The sequence below is a fragment of the Streptopelia decaocto genome (assembly GCF_964273445.1).
Source record: "Streptopelia decaocto genome assembly, chromosome: 4".
NCBI lineage: Eukaryota > Metazoa > Chordata > Aves > Columbiformes > Columbidae > Streptopelia > Streptopelia decaocto.
The window spans coordinates 28,821,809-28,834,830 of NC_138658.1; the positions used below are offsets into that span (position 1 = coordinate 28,821,809).

At 40.7% G+C, this 13,022-nt stretch overlaps 1 protein-coding gene across 3 annotated transcripts in view; it reads left to right on the top strand.

Moving 5' to 3' along the window:
• The first annotated feature begins 11,291 nt into the window (after window positions 1–11,291).
• Window positions 11,292–13,022, top strand: part of ADGRL3 (adhesion G protein-coupled receptor L3) — a 238,747-nt gene continuing 237,016 nt past the window's right edge. For all 3 annotated transcript variants that reach the window (XM_082051084.1, XM_082051082.1, XM_082051083.1), the window contains exon 1: window positions 11,292–11,518. In XM_082051084.1, coding sequence (XP_081907210.1) covers window positions 11,464–11,518 — 55 coding nt within the window. In that variant the 5' untranslated portion in view covers window positions 11,292–11,463. The remainder of the gene's footprint in view (window positions 11,519–13,022) is intronic.

The following is a 13,022-nucleotide window of genomic DNA, read 5'->3' on the forward strand; positions in this document are numbered from 1 at the left end:
ATAGTGTTGTGGGTGTCTATTACAGGCCACCAGATCAGGGTGAGGAAGTTGATGAAGCCTTCTACAGACAGCTGAGAGCAGCCTCACAGTCACAGGCCCTGGTTGCTGTGGGGGATTTTAATTTCCATGATGTTTGCTGGAAGGACTACTCAGCCAGCCAGCCACAGTTCAGGAGGTTCCTCCAGTGCATTGATGATAACTTCCTGATGCAAATGGTGGATGAGCCAACTAGGAGAGGTGCACTGCTGGATCTCATCCTCACTAACAAGGAGGGTCTGGTTGAAGTCTGGTTGGGGGCTGCCTTGGTTGCAACGACCATGAGATGGTGGAGTTCAGGATCTCATGTGGCAGGAGCAGAATACCAAGCAGAATCACAACCCTGGACTTCAGCAGGGCAAACTTTGGCCTTTTCAAGCAACTGCTAGGGGAAATCCCATGGGACAGGGTACTTGAAGGTAAAGGGGCCCAAGATAGTTGGTTAGTGTTCAGGGACTGCTTCTACCAGACTCAAGATCAGAGCATCCCGACACGTAGGAAGTCAAGGAAGGGAGCCAGGAGACCTGCATGGTTAAACAGGGAACTGCTGGGCAAACTCAAGTGGAAGAGGACAGTTTACAGATCATGGAAGGAGAGGCTGGCCCCTTGGGAAGAATGTAAGACTGTTGTCAGAGGATGCAGGGAGGCAATTAGGAAAGCTAAGGCCTCCTTAGAATTAAACCTCGCGAGAGGGGTCAAAGACAACAGGAAGAGCTTCTTCAAGTACATGGCAGATAAAACTAACACCAGAGACAATGTAGACCCACTGATGAACGAGGTGGGTGCCCTGTTTACAGAAGATACAGAGGAGGCAGAGTTACTGAATGCCTTCTTTGTCTCTGTCTACACTGCCAGAGGCTGTCCTAAGGAGCCCTGTACACCTGAGGCCCCAGAGGAAGTCAGGACAATGGAGGAGTTTGCCTTGGTTGATGAGGACTGGGTTAGGGAGCAATTAGGCAATCTGGACATCCATAAATCCATGGGTCTGGATGGGATGCACCCGCGGGTGCTGAGGGAGCTGGCTGAGGTGATTGCTAGACCACTCTCCATCATTTTTGCCAAGTCTTGGGAAACAGGAGAGGTGCCTGAGGACTGGAGGAAAGGAAATGTCACTCCAGTGTTTAAAAAGGGCAAGAAGGAGGACCTGGGTAACTATAGACCGATCAGCCTCACCTCCATCCCTGGGAAGGTGATGGAACAACTTATCCTTGGTGCCATCTCAAGGCATATGAAGGATAAGAGGGTCATTAGGGGCAGTCAACATGGCTTCACCAAGGGGAAGTCATGCTTGACCAACCTCATAGCCTTTTATGAGGACATAAAGAGGTGGATAGATGATGGCAAAGCAGTGGATGTGGTCTACCTTGACTTCAGTAAAGCATTTGACACAGTCTCCCACAGCACTCTTGCAGGTAAACTGAGGGAGTACAGTCTGGACAATTGGGTACTGAGGTGGACAGAGTCAAGTTGGAGGCCTATATCTAGTGGAGTGCCTCAAGGGTCAGTATTGGGACCAGTATGATTCAATATATTCATCAACGACTTGGATGAGGGACTAGAGTGCAGTGTCAGCAAGTTTGGTGATGACACCAAGCTGGGAGGAGTGGCTGACACACCAGAAGGCTGTGCTGCCATCCAGCGAGACCTGGACAGGCTGGAGAGCTGGGCAGGGAAAAATTTAATGAAATATAACAAGGGCAAGTGTAGAGTCTTGCATCTGGGTAGGAACAACCCCAGGTTCCAGTATAAGTTGGGGAATGACCTATTAGAAAGCAGTATAGGGAAAGGGGACCTGGGGGTCCTGGTGGACAGCAGTCTGACCATGAGCCAGCACTGTGCCCTTGTGGCCAGGAAGGCCAGTGGCATCCTGGGGTGAATTAGAAGGGGGGTGGTTAGCAGGTCGAGAGAGGTTCTCCTCCCCCTCTACTCTTCCCTTGTGAGACCACACCTGGAATATTGTGTCCAGTTCTGGGTCCCTCAGTTCCAGAAGGACAGGGAACTGCTGGAGAGAGTCCAGCACAGGGCAACAAAGATGATTAAGGGAGTGGAGCATCTCCTTTATGAGGAAAGGCTCAGGGAGCTGGATCTCTTGAGCTTGGAGGAGACTGAGGGGGGCCTCATTAATGTTTATAAATATGTAAAGGGTGAGTGTCACGAGGATGGAGCCAGGCTCTTCTCGGTTGCAACCAATGGTAAGACAAGGGGCAATGGTTTCAAACTGGAACACAGGATGTTCCACTTAAACTTGAGAAGAAACTTCTTCATGGTGAGGGTGACAGAACACTTGAATGAGCTGCCCAGGGAGGTTGTGGAGTCTCCTTATCTGGAGACATTCAAAACCCACCTGGACACCTTGCTCTGCAACCTCATCTAGGTGTTCCTGCTCCGGCAGGGGGATTGGACTAGATGATCTTTCTAGGTCCCTTCCAATCCCTAACATTCTGTGATATGCTTTGGGTAAGGACTACGTTAAATTGTTTTTTTTTTAAATTGTTTTTTTTTTTAATTGCTTTTTTTTAAATTGCTTTTTTTTTAAATTGCTTTTTTTAATTGATGATCATTTTGGATCAACAGAGGGGGGGTCTTGGCCTTCCTTTTAGCTGAAATAGAGTTTTCTTTCCATCCAGACCTGGCCTTTTGCATTTTTTTTTGCTTCGGAAGTGAAACTTCTGTAAATGTAAGGCAAGCAGTGGATGAAAGGATCTTAATGTTATATTTTTAGCCATCGATTGGCTCTGTTACGTCTGATAGATTTCCCATCACAGACGATAGATATTCTTGCTTGCTCAGATCCACACTGATGCCAAGTGCTAAACAATGGCACTGTATGTCTTTCTGTACAATTTGCCAATTTTGGTTACTTTTGAAGCTTGTTCTTCCTTCTTTGCCTTTGTGAATCTTCCTTATAGGAAGAACAAAAAGAACAAAGTAGTGATTAGCAAAATGTTTAGGGCTGATTTCTCTTTGTCATTTACTCCCTTGTTTTATGAACTAGAGTGCTTACTCCTCTTACAGTAAAATAAGTCCAAGTAAAGCTGTAGTAAAAAGTCATCGTTTGTTGTTTACTGAGAATGGCTTTTCAGATAATGGAATGAAATACTAGACTGCAAATCCACTTCCAGGTATGTCCTTAAATAACAAAGGTTTTCCTTGCTGCTTGCTAGGCTTAGGGTGACGTTTTTAACATTTTGGTTGTGCTCCATCCTTCAGAAATTTGTGGGATTTTGCTGGTAACCTCTAAGTAGAGCAGTGCTTTTGAAACCCTCTCCTGCAGAGAATGGGAACTGTGGGCTTCCTTTCACAGGAAACATTTTGGGAGGTACCAAAATCCTTCCCCTACATTCTTCTTGCATATCAAACGTAGCTATATTTTGGTATTTATAGAGTCCCTTGCAAAATATCACAGGAGACAGGCCCCTACATCAGATTAATTATCTTGCCTTCTAGTTGCCAGAGGTGCTTAATTTCTTCTTAGGAATTGAATGTGATTTCTGCAAGTAAATGTTTCTCCTCGACTGTTAAGACATCTTTTTCTAGGTGGAAGCACTGCATGAGAAGTAAAATCGGAAGTAGACTTGCATAGTTCTATATAAATCACCACAAATAAAGGTCTTACTGCAAATTTTGCAGCTATTATACTTAAGGTATATGGAGACTGTTTACTTTTTCCTTACAAATAATAAAAGCTGAGTAATTAGGTTCATTGCAGAGTCTCAGTGGTACAGCCATCGCATTTCAGTCTGACAGTATCTGATTTTGCCAGATGCCTGTGACTGAGTTACATGGTTACGTTGTTCTCTTGCTTATTTCAAGTTCAGTGTGTACTCAAAAATGTAAAATGTTACAGAAGTTCGTTGCCTCAGTTTGGCAAACTACAAATGAGGGCATTGTTGCCGAATACAGTTGCTCCAGTTCTGCAATAATTTGTCTAAAAATTAATTTCAATCCCTTAATTTCAGAGGGAGTCAAGTCAGAGTAGGTTTAATTGGGGAAACTCTGAGAAAGTTTCAGTGTGGGTTTATGTGTGTGGTTTTATTTTTTTATTTATTATCTTTTTTTTATTTTTTTTCCCCTCTCTTCCTTACATGACATTTTCTGAGACTGTAAATAACCTTCTGTGGAAAGAACTGCCTTCATTTTTTTTCCTGTGGCTCTCTTAGTGGCTGATGCTGTGTCCTAGGCTATTAAGAAATGTGTTTAATATGAGGGTTACTGAGCCAGGCACATCTTTAAATTGACATATTTCAAACCAGGTGTATTTTTCTCTTTTGGCTGGTTACTACTGATCCTCAGTTATGAGGCATGAAAATAGGGTAAGTGGTTTGCATTCCTTACTCAGCTGCCCAAGACAATTCCCTTCTTCAAAAGCATGTTTGTCCTGATTGTCCTCGCACTTAATTTCTGCAAGAAAGCAGTCAAGGAAGTAATTAATTTTAGCCTTTCACCCACCCAAACGTTTTATTGTTTGGTGGAAACTTTATAGTACTCTTTAAAAAGCACACATGTTTACTGGAGTTAGTAGCTTTTCTTTTGGAAAAAGCAAATATGTTGCTTCTAAAAGTACATGTTGCAAGAACACTTGGATTCAGAGCTGTAAGATGATTTATTTTCATTCTTCTATAAATGCTTAAGGTTGATCACCTGTGTTGACAAATAAGTTTTTTAATATTCATTTTTGCAAGTACTCACAAAATACAAATTATAGCTAAGATTTCTCCAAAGCAGCGAGGTCAGGAGTTTCTAATAAATTTTACTTCTATCCAGTCTTTTTCTTAATATGCATTGTTTGGTTGAATAATGTAACCCTCCTAATACTTTCCAAGCCACTTAGACTCAACTAATCACTTACACTTATCTTCAGCATAAACCTCATTGATTTTTATTTCTCATTGAAAACATCAGTAGTAGCAAATATTCTATTGGCTCTCAGTCTATTAGAAATACAATTATATTAAATGTCTTGTGGGGTGTGAAGAGGTTAAGTCAAGGAGAGTTGTCTGAGAAAGTCATCCTGATGTATAACATAAATCTATTTTACATTTCAACAACGTCACCCACCAGCCAAAAATAGCAATGATCATTAAAACCCAATTTGCTGCTAAACATTAATAGACATTTAATACATCATAACAGATCTGAAAGACAATTAAGCTTAACTTTTTCCTGGATAACTTTCTTATAAAAATGTGTTATTCACCTGGCTCTTGCCATTAATCTTATTTGCCAGTGATTTTGGTTTTATTTGACAGTGTGCATGTGCTCAAAAAGTTGTGTGTATAGGTGATCTGTCATTGTTCCTCCACGTCTTTCAGAAGCAGTGCATTTTAAGCGGGAAAAGCAATTAACCTTGGTTGTACTGCCTGTTAATTTCCTAATCTGCACAAAAAGTTAAGGAAATTACATTTTATCAGTGCAAAACAAATAATATGTGTTACTATCCACTTGAGAAGGGAATAGTAAGAAAAAGTTAAAGAGGCCCTTTCCCTCCAGGAAGAGGAAAGGAAGAAAATTAGAGGTGGGTTGAAGGAGACAGAGAAGTGGAAGGGAGAGACAGAGTGGATAAACGAGTATTGAAAGTATTTTAAAGGCTCATTCAGAGGCATTTGGGAGTATTCCTACTTTTGAACACTCCTTGAATTTTCTGTAATTCCCTTTGGCTAATTTTCTTCTGAGAGGCTGTCCCTTCCTCAGGTTAAAGCAAGACGTGATGCAGAATGCATGCCATCAATTAGAGTGTTGGTAAGATACTTGAATAAATGGGGCTGGTATGTGTGACAGAGAGGATGCCTCAAAATACGAGCTCTGCCAGTGCAGCAAAGGGAAGTTAAAATTCTGCTGACCCTGAAGACAAGCTTATCTCCATTTGCAGTGCACACACTGCACATGTATTATTTGTCACAGAAGAATTGCTAAAGGCTCCGTGACATGCAAATAAGCGTTACGAGAGTATTGTCAAACTCAGGCTTTCAGCATCATGAATCATTCACAGAAAAAATTACGATATTTAATTAAAAGTCATGCAAATTTTAAATTGAATAAATATGTTAGGCTATATTTATTTACCACCAGTTTACTGAACCTCTGAGCTGCTTTGGGGTCCTATATTTCAGCTTTTCTCTGTGAAGAGAAATTTACTTGAAAGGAAAGCTGAAATCCTCATTATTGCAAGGAGCTGCCACATACTGAGAGTTTTGCAATGAAATCACAACTGTTGGCAATACTGTGAGGAGTGCTTGCGTGGGTATTGTTTCCCCTCTGTAAAGGAGATGTGCAACAAACTAAGATATTTGAGAAAGATGATGTTATGTAGGTATAGGATCCTTCTTGAAAATCTATTAACACCTCCACCAAAGTTTGCAGAACATGGTTGTAATAATTGCTGTATACAACCCTGATACAGAATTTTTTTTCAGGTGGCCAGAAGTTTATGATGCTATGCAGCTTGTGCAAAGAGCTCCATAGCTTTTTCCCAAGATGTACAGAGATGTATAGAAGGTATTGGGGTGGTAGAAGGGCTGACTTGCTTCTTGTAAGCAGGCAGTGCTTCACTAGCAAGAGTCTCAAGTTTTTGCTAATCGTTTTTTGGAAAGCCTGATTTGGGGCAGGAATGTAATACAAATATTTGCATATTTTACCACATCCTCAGATGATACCTTGCACCTTTGGAAAGTTTTTGCATGTGTTCTCATTATTTGCATACATGCAGGGACCTTGTGAATGATGTACCTTCCTCTGTTAAATCTGTAATGAAGTATGTTGCCAAGGAGAACTGGCAGGTGCTTAAAGAAAAGGCTGGGCCATTGTGCAGCTGTGATATTCATGTGTACAATTCGGAATAATCTTTATAAGCCTCTGGACTATGTTTCCAAGACTTTCTTTTCCTCTTCGTTCTTCCTCATCCTGCCATGTGAAGTCACAATATGTGTGAATAGCTTTAGTTTTAGTTTGGTTATCATTGTCTGCTCAAACTTTGATCCTGGATTGAATGGGAAAACCAAGAGGTAGCCAATAGCTTCCACCTACCAGATTCAACCGCTTTGTGCTTGGGTGTGTTCTTATCAAAGGCTTGATTAATCTGAGATGAATTAACTCAGTTAACACTTGTGAGTTATTTTGCAGTGAATCCTGTAATGTATCTAAAGAGTTATTTTGTCACTTCGAGTTATAGCCAAAACAGGTGGTGCTTGAGGCTTGGTTTGAGTCGACTGCCGTTCCTTGCTGTGTAACTCACACTGCAGTGATATTTGAGAATCTAGACAGTGTTGCCATTGTTGCTTGCTTTTCAGGTTTTTAGAATGACTTCTCAGAGTGCTACGTGAGAAGGAGGTATAAAGGGCAGAATGATCTTAAGTTTTCAAACAATATGGGTAAGATGAATTTTAGTACAGGATTGTGCAACTAGGGGCAGGGGTGCAAGTGCTTGTTTTAAATTTAGCTTGAAAATGTCTTGGATTTTTTTGTGCTTGGGACTGAGAAGCTTCCTTTGAGTTGACAGCCCTGGCAGAGATATGAGAGAAGGGGAGACACAGACAGGAGCAGGTAGAAGAACATGCTGGTGAGTCTACTGACCCTAGGAAGGCTCCCCTTGGTCTCTGACAGTGCATCACATCGAGCAAAGTTAAAACCTGAAATGAAGAGCCAAAAGCCATGGCTGCCATTTGGTATTTTGAGCAACAAAAGCCTGTTTTCCTGAACTCTGACTTTATTAACATTTTGCAGTACAGGATGAACTTTTTCTTGGGCTACATGCAGACACAGATAAAAGTTTACAGACAATTCAAAGCTTGTGGGTTTCAGAAAGTTTTTCCTGACTTTTCAAAAAGTGTTTATGGAAAAATCTAATAAACAACCACAGCCCTGTCGTGGTAACTTCAGTGAGTGTCTAGGAGTGAAAGTACATGTGGTTCTGTTGAAATGCCACGAGTGCAGCCTTCTGCTGCCCTGTTCCCTGGTCTTTATACCCTCGGTAAGGTCTGTGTGACCTTTTGCATGGCAGGTTATCTTTGTGCCACTGCAAAGTGACCATGGAGCCATATCCTGAGTACCTGACAGGGAAAAGGGTTTGAAATAGGGTAAAGGTGGAAAGGGCTGGGAGAGACAAAACTTTACTTTTGTAGCAGTGGAAAAAATAAGTAAATAAATGTGTTGCACAGACAACTTTTGACCAGAAGGGTTGCAGTGATACTGTTGTTTAGTTCTTCATAATGGGAGTGGCAATACAGGTAATTCTTTTACTTATTTTCTAACTTTAGCTTGCAGTTAATTAATTTGTTTTTGCAGAGACTACATTTTTTTTCCTCTTTCTTGCTATTGTTATTCCTCATCACTCTCTTAGTGAAATTCTAAATGTTGTCTGGAATAAATTGTCTCAAGTAGCAGATGCTGAGAATGGGCAATTATATCTGTGGTTCCAGCTATGCCCATCAGCTTCAAGGAGTTCATTACTTCCAAACTTTTTTTTTTAGTTGCCTTTGGCTTTCTCCTGTTATGTCTGTACCACTTTGAGTTGGATTTTGGGAACTGCCAGCTTGCAAATCAGGTTTGGGTGATGCTTAGTAGCAGATTAGAGCATGAGGGTGTCATGGGTAGCCCTATGGGCAAAGAAAGGTCAGTGAGCAGAAGAACGTTCTTGTAAATTGGTGCAGGATGCATCATCTTCATGCTTCAAGTCCAAACCCCTTAAGGTCAAGTGTAGCCCTTAAATTTTTCACTGTGATGGTGTATCCCCTTCTTGTGTAAATAAATGTTAATGCTCGGCACTGGACAGTTCACAGATGCATGCTCTAGTTTCTCTCTTTTTGGCTCTGTTTTACCTGGAGATAATCCAAAGATGAAGTAAATTTTGTTTTGCAGGCCTCTTTTTTTGCATCTCTTAATGGTGCTTGAGAGGGTTGGGTAACCATTAAGACAAAGGGTCATTCCACGCCTTTCCTATCTGGCTGTTCCCCTGCAGATATCTAGTGCATAAACACACTGTGATTATTTGATTGCATGACATACAAAACCACCTGGGTTACAATGTGTTTGGTTAATATAGTGGTGCCTCGTGTTGTTAAACAACTTCAGCATTTCTCCAGACGCATTGTGGATTCGTTGGCATTTTTGACTGGATGATGCTCTTCCAATAGGATAAAATTTTCGTTTGTGGTTAGGGCAGTTGCAAGACATTAGTTCCTAAAATTAGTGTTTGGATTTGGCAACAAACAGTTGAATCCTTTCGCTCCTTCAGCCCCAGTCCATGAGATGACAGAAAAATCCTTGAATGCCATTGTGCAGGAATATATAGATGGATTAAAAAAATTTTAAAGGCCACTGTATAAATATTTTATCACCAACCCTTCTCTGGGATAGGTAGCATAATTAATGTGTGACTTTGTGAGTTTACACTCAAAAACTTTTTATTCCACCATAATGTTGTTTCTTCCTAACAGATTTAGATTGTCCAGAATCTGATTCAGCTTAAACAACAACAAAAAAAAATCAGAAAACAAACCTCTAATCCTTTGCTGCCTGGCTGAGCCTTTGCTTCAGGGAAGTTTACCTGAGCTTGGATAACTTTTCCCATCTCTCTGCACACCTTTTCAAATTTTGTAGTACAAAAAGCCTCTCACTTTTAAAACTTTATACAAGAAAAAGCTGTAGAAAAAAGCATGCATAAATAATGGCCAGCAGTGTAGCCTGATGTGCACTCATAGCCTCCTAAAATATAAATGGCAAACTTGATTGCTATTTAGAATGTATGATTTAAAATATTCATGAGTCTTATCCCTATTAGGAAACCAAGCTTTAAATATTATCAGTGACCATTCTGTTTCGTTGCAACTCGAGCAAAGTTTTAATTTTTAGGATGTCTATAAAGAAACCACTTGACTGAATATTGACCTTGGGCTTTTTAGTCACCCCAGCTATGGAACTGAGAAAAAGCTTTGGAAACTAAATGCTATATTTGAACGAACAAATCACAGGGATAGATTGTGGAGGAGAGAAGAGTGGGAAAATAATATCTTGGCAGTGCAAGCAGATATATTTATCAGAAAAAATGCAGCTTCCTTATAGACTTCGGTTCTGAACAATGCGGGGTTTGATTTTGCTGATCAGCAAAGATAGCAGGCAAAACAAAGGCCACTTTGTCGTGCCGGAGTTTCAGCAATTTACCCGCATCACAATGCCATGTGGTGCAGTTTTTCATATAGCTCTTTGGCTCAAACTGGGTTTTGAGTAAGAACAAAAGTTGGCAAAAACAGCTGCTTTGCTCAGAGAAGAATAACGTCTGTTGATCAGAGATTTTTTGAGAGATGTTTAATTAGAGCAGTGCTGTGAAGGCTGCAGAGTCTAGAAAGTTCAAAACAGATATGCATAGTACTTTTCAATTCCTCATATTTTATCATCATTTCAAAGTCAACGGGGAGCTCAGTCTCAAACTGATGCCGTGGTTTAACTCTGTATAGTTGTGTTTTTCCTGCCAAGTTTGAGTCACTGTGGCAATTTAGACCCTTCTTGAGAGATTAAAGTGATGGGAAGCTGGAATCCTTTCTCCAATTAAGCAAGCAAAGGTTTCTGTTGAAGCATGGATACTGATTTCGCTGTGCTTTCTTGTAAACCTGTGGGATGGAGAAGACCACTGTTATTTTAAATCCTGCAATGAATAACTGTGGAGCTTTTCTAGGAGCAAGTGACTTGAGTCCTGGGCAGTTAACAGAGAAAGTAGCTAATAGGGTAAGGGGGACTTGGGGGCCCTAGTTGGGTTCAAAAGCTGCTCCAGATTCAGCAATTAAAAGCCATACAGGATACACGTATGGGTTCAGCATGGAGCCTAAGTGCCACTTAAACCTACTGCAGCACTGAAATTTCTCTTGGCTTGTGATGTATAGACACCCAAATGTTTTCGGGAGTCCCATGTACCTAGGATGCCATCCAACACATATGGACTTGTTTTTTTCTAGTCAGCCTCAAGCCTGTGGACTCCCTGGACCTGTGGGCATCATTGTTCACAACTTAAGCTCTGTTTTGAGAGAGGAAGTGGAGCATTAGTGATGCACAAACTGGCTTTCTGCAAAAGAATGGGTTTTAATTCCTGTTGTGTGTAGTAATGTATGTACATCTGAAGGGCTGGGGGGAAGACATGTTTGCCTTTACAGCTGTTGGCAGCAAAGAAACACAGCAAGACTTGATTGAAAACACCTCTCTTACTGTTTTACTAACTGCATTTTTTTTCCTTTCTTGTTTGTAGGTCTCAGATTCTGGATACTGGCTGTGGGATTTTTTTTATTATTTTTATTATTATTTTTGATTGGCTTTCCCCCCCTCTTTTTGGATGTGAATCGAAGGCCAACAGTTAAAGTGTCAGAACCAAGTGCAGGAGGACGCTCACCTTGTTTTGTTGGAAGCCTTATTTGCTGGGATATTTTCAAGGCTTCCTTCACAGTCATGTGGTCATCACAGCTGCTGTTCTTCACAATGCTCTTAACACCAGTAGCCCATGGTGAGTTGAAAATATGGCAAAAATTTTGCCTACATTTTTTACCTAATGCTGTTTTTTTTTCCAGGATGTTGGTAGTCTCTCCACACTTCCACCCCAGGTCTTTGAATTCCCAGACTATATTATAACTTGTTCACTCCTAAAACAAAGAATTCTGGTCACATAAAGATTTGTTATCAAATTTAGCTGCTATATTAAGGCAGACTTTTTTCCTCATGCCCAAACATATTCTTTTGTCTGTGCGTCACTGGGGTTGTCTCTCCCAGCTTCTGCATGGAAATGAATTTTCCTTTTGTGAGTACTGTTCAGTAAGGGGCTGTGTGTCCCCCTAAGCAGAAATATTTGGTCTTTTCATTAGCCAGGAAATCATTAAATGAAATCTGACACAGTTAATTCTTGAGAGTAAGATTTTTAAGTCCTAGTTTTGTGTTTCGTCGTTTTTTGGTGGGTTTTTTTGTTTGTTTTTTAATATGAAACCCAGATGTAGGCCCTGGAAATAAGTTGCAAAACTTCCTAAGTGCTGAAGGGTTCAGGAACTCCTGTTTGCAGTGATGGTTGATAAATGCTCAGAGCAGAGGTTGAGAAAATCTGACTGCCTGATTTTCCTGGTGCCTAAATGGAAGTCAAGCTCCACCAAGGATCTCATTTTAAATTACAGGTCAGTGGGAACATGCTGGTAAATAACATGATTCCTTGTTGTGTAGGCTGTGGGTCCCTGCTTTTAAAATCTTCATCAGACTTTTTGTGCTTCATATTTGCTCTGTATGTATGAAAACATTAGAGCAGAATTTTATAGCGAAGAAGGAGGCTAAAAAAATGAAATATGTCTAATTGGCTGAACATATCTATTTATAGCACAACCTGTCTGCTCGTATCACTGATAACACCTTTGGGCACAAAGGTTATCTGTATTATCATTCTTCATGCAAAACTCCTTGATGACTTGAAAATTAGAATTAATATTTAAACTGAGCCAACCAAGTGGGGTGGAATTGAAAGAGCTGTTAGGAAAGGTGCTCTCGGTTCTTCTCCAGGAAAGTTAAATGGCAAATGTTTTTAAAATCTTTATACTTCAACAACCTTAACAGTTAAAGCAATTAACAATTTAAATACGGATCTGGCAGTTCTGGTTTTAACTCACAATGCCACGATAGCTAGAAAATCCTACTTGATAGTCACAGTAAATAAAAATGTCACAAATGTCCTGGGAGTTGTATTAGGCTACATATGGGCAAACATCAGAGATGCTTCTACCCTCTGTGTTTTTCTACAAATCAAGTGTACAGAGTGGCTGCTGTGGCTTTTGTATGTTTAACAAGGCTCAAGAAGAGTCCGTGTATCATGGGCTGGAATGGCTCCTGGCCTGCAAGTGATAGGCAGAGTTGCTACAAACTACTTTTAAAAACTGACTTCGCTATGTCTCATTACCTTTTGGAGTTTCCTGACATTGTCCCTTCATCTGTAGTGGTAGTTAGAGATGGATTTCTAATCCAGTGATTTCATAAAT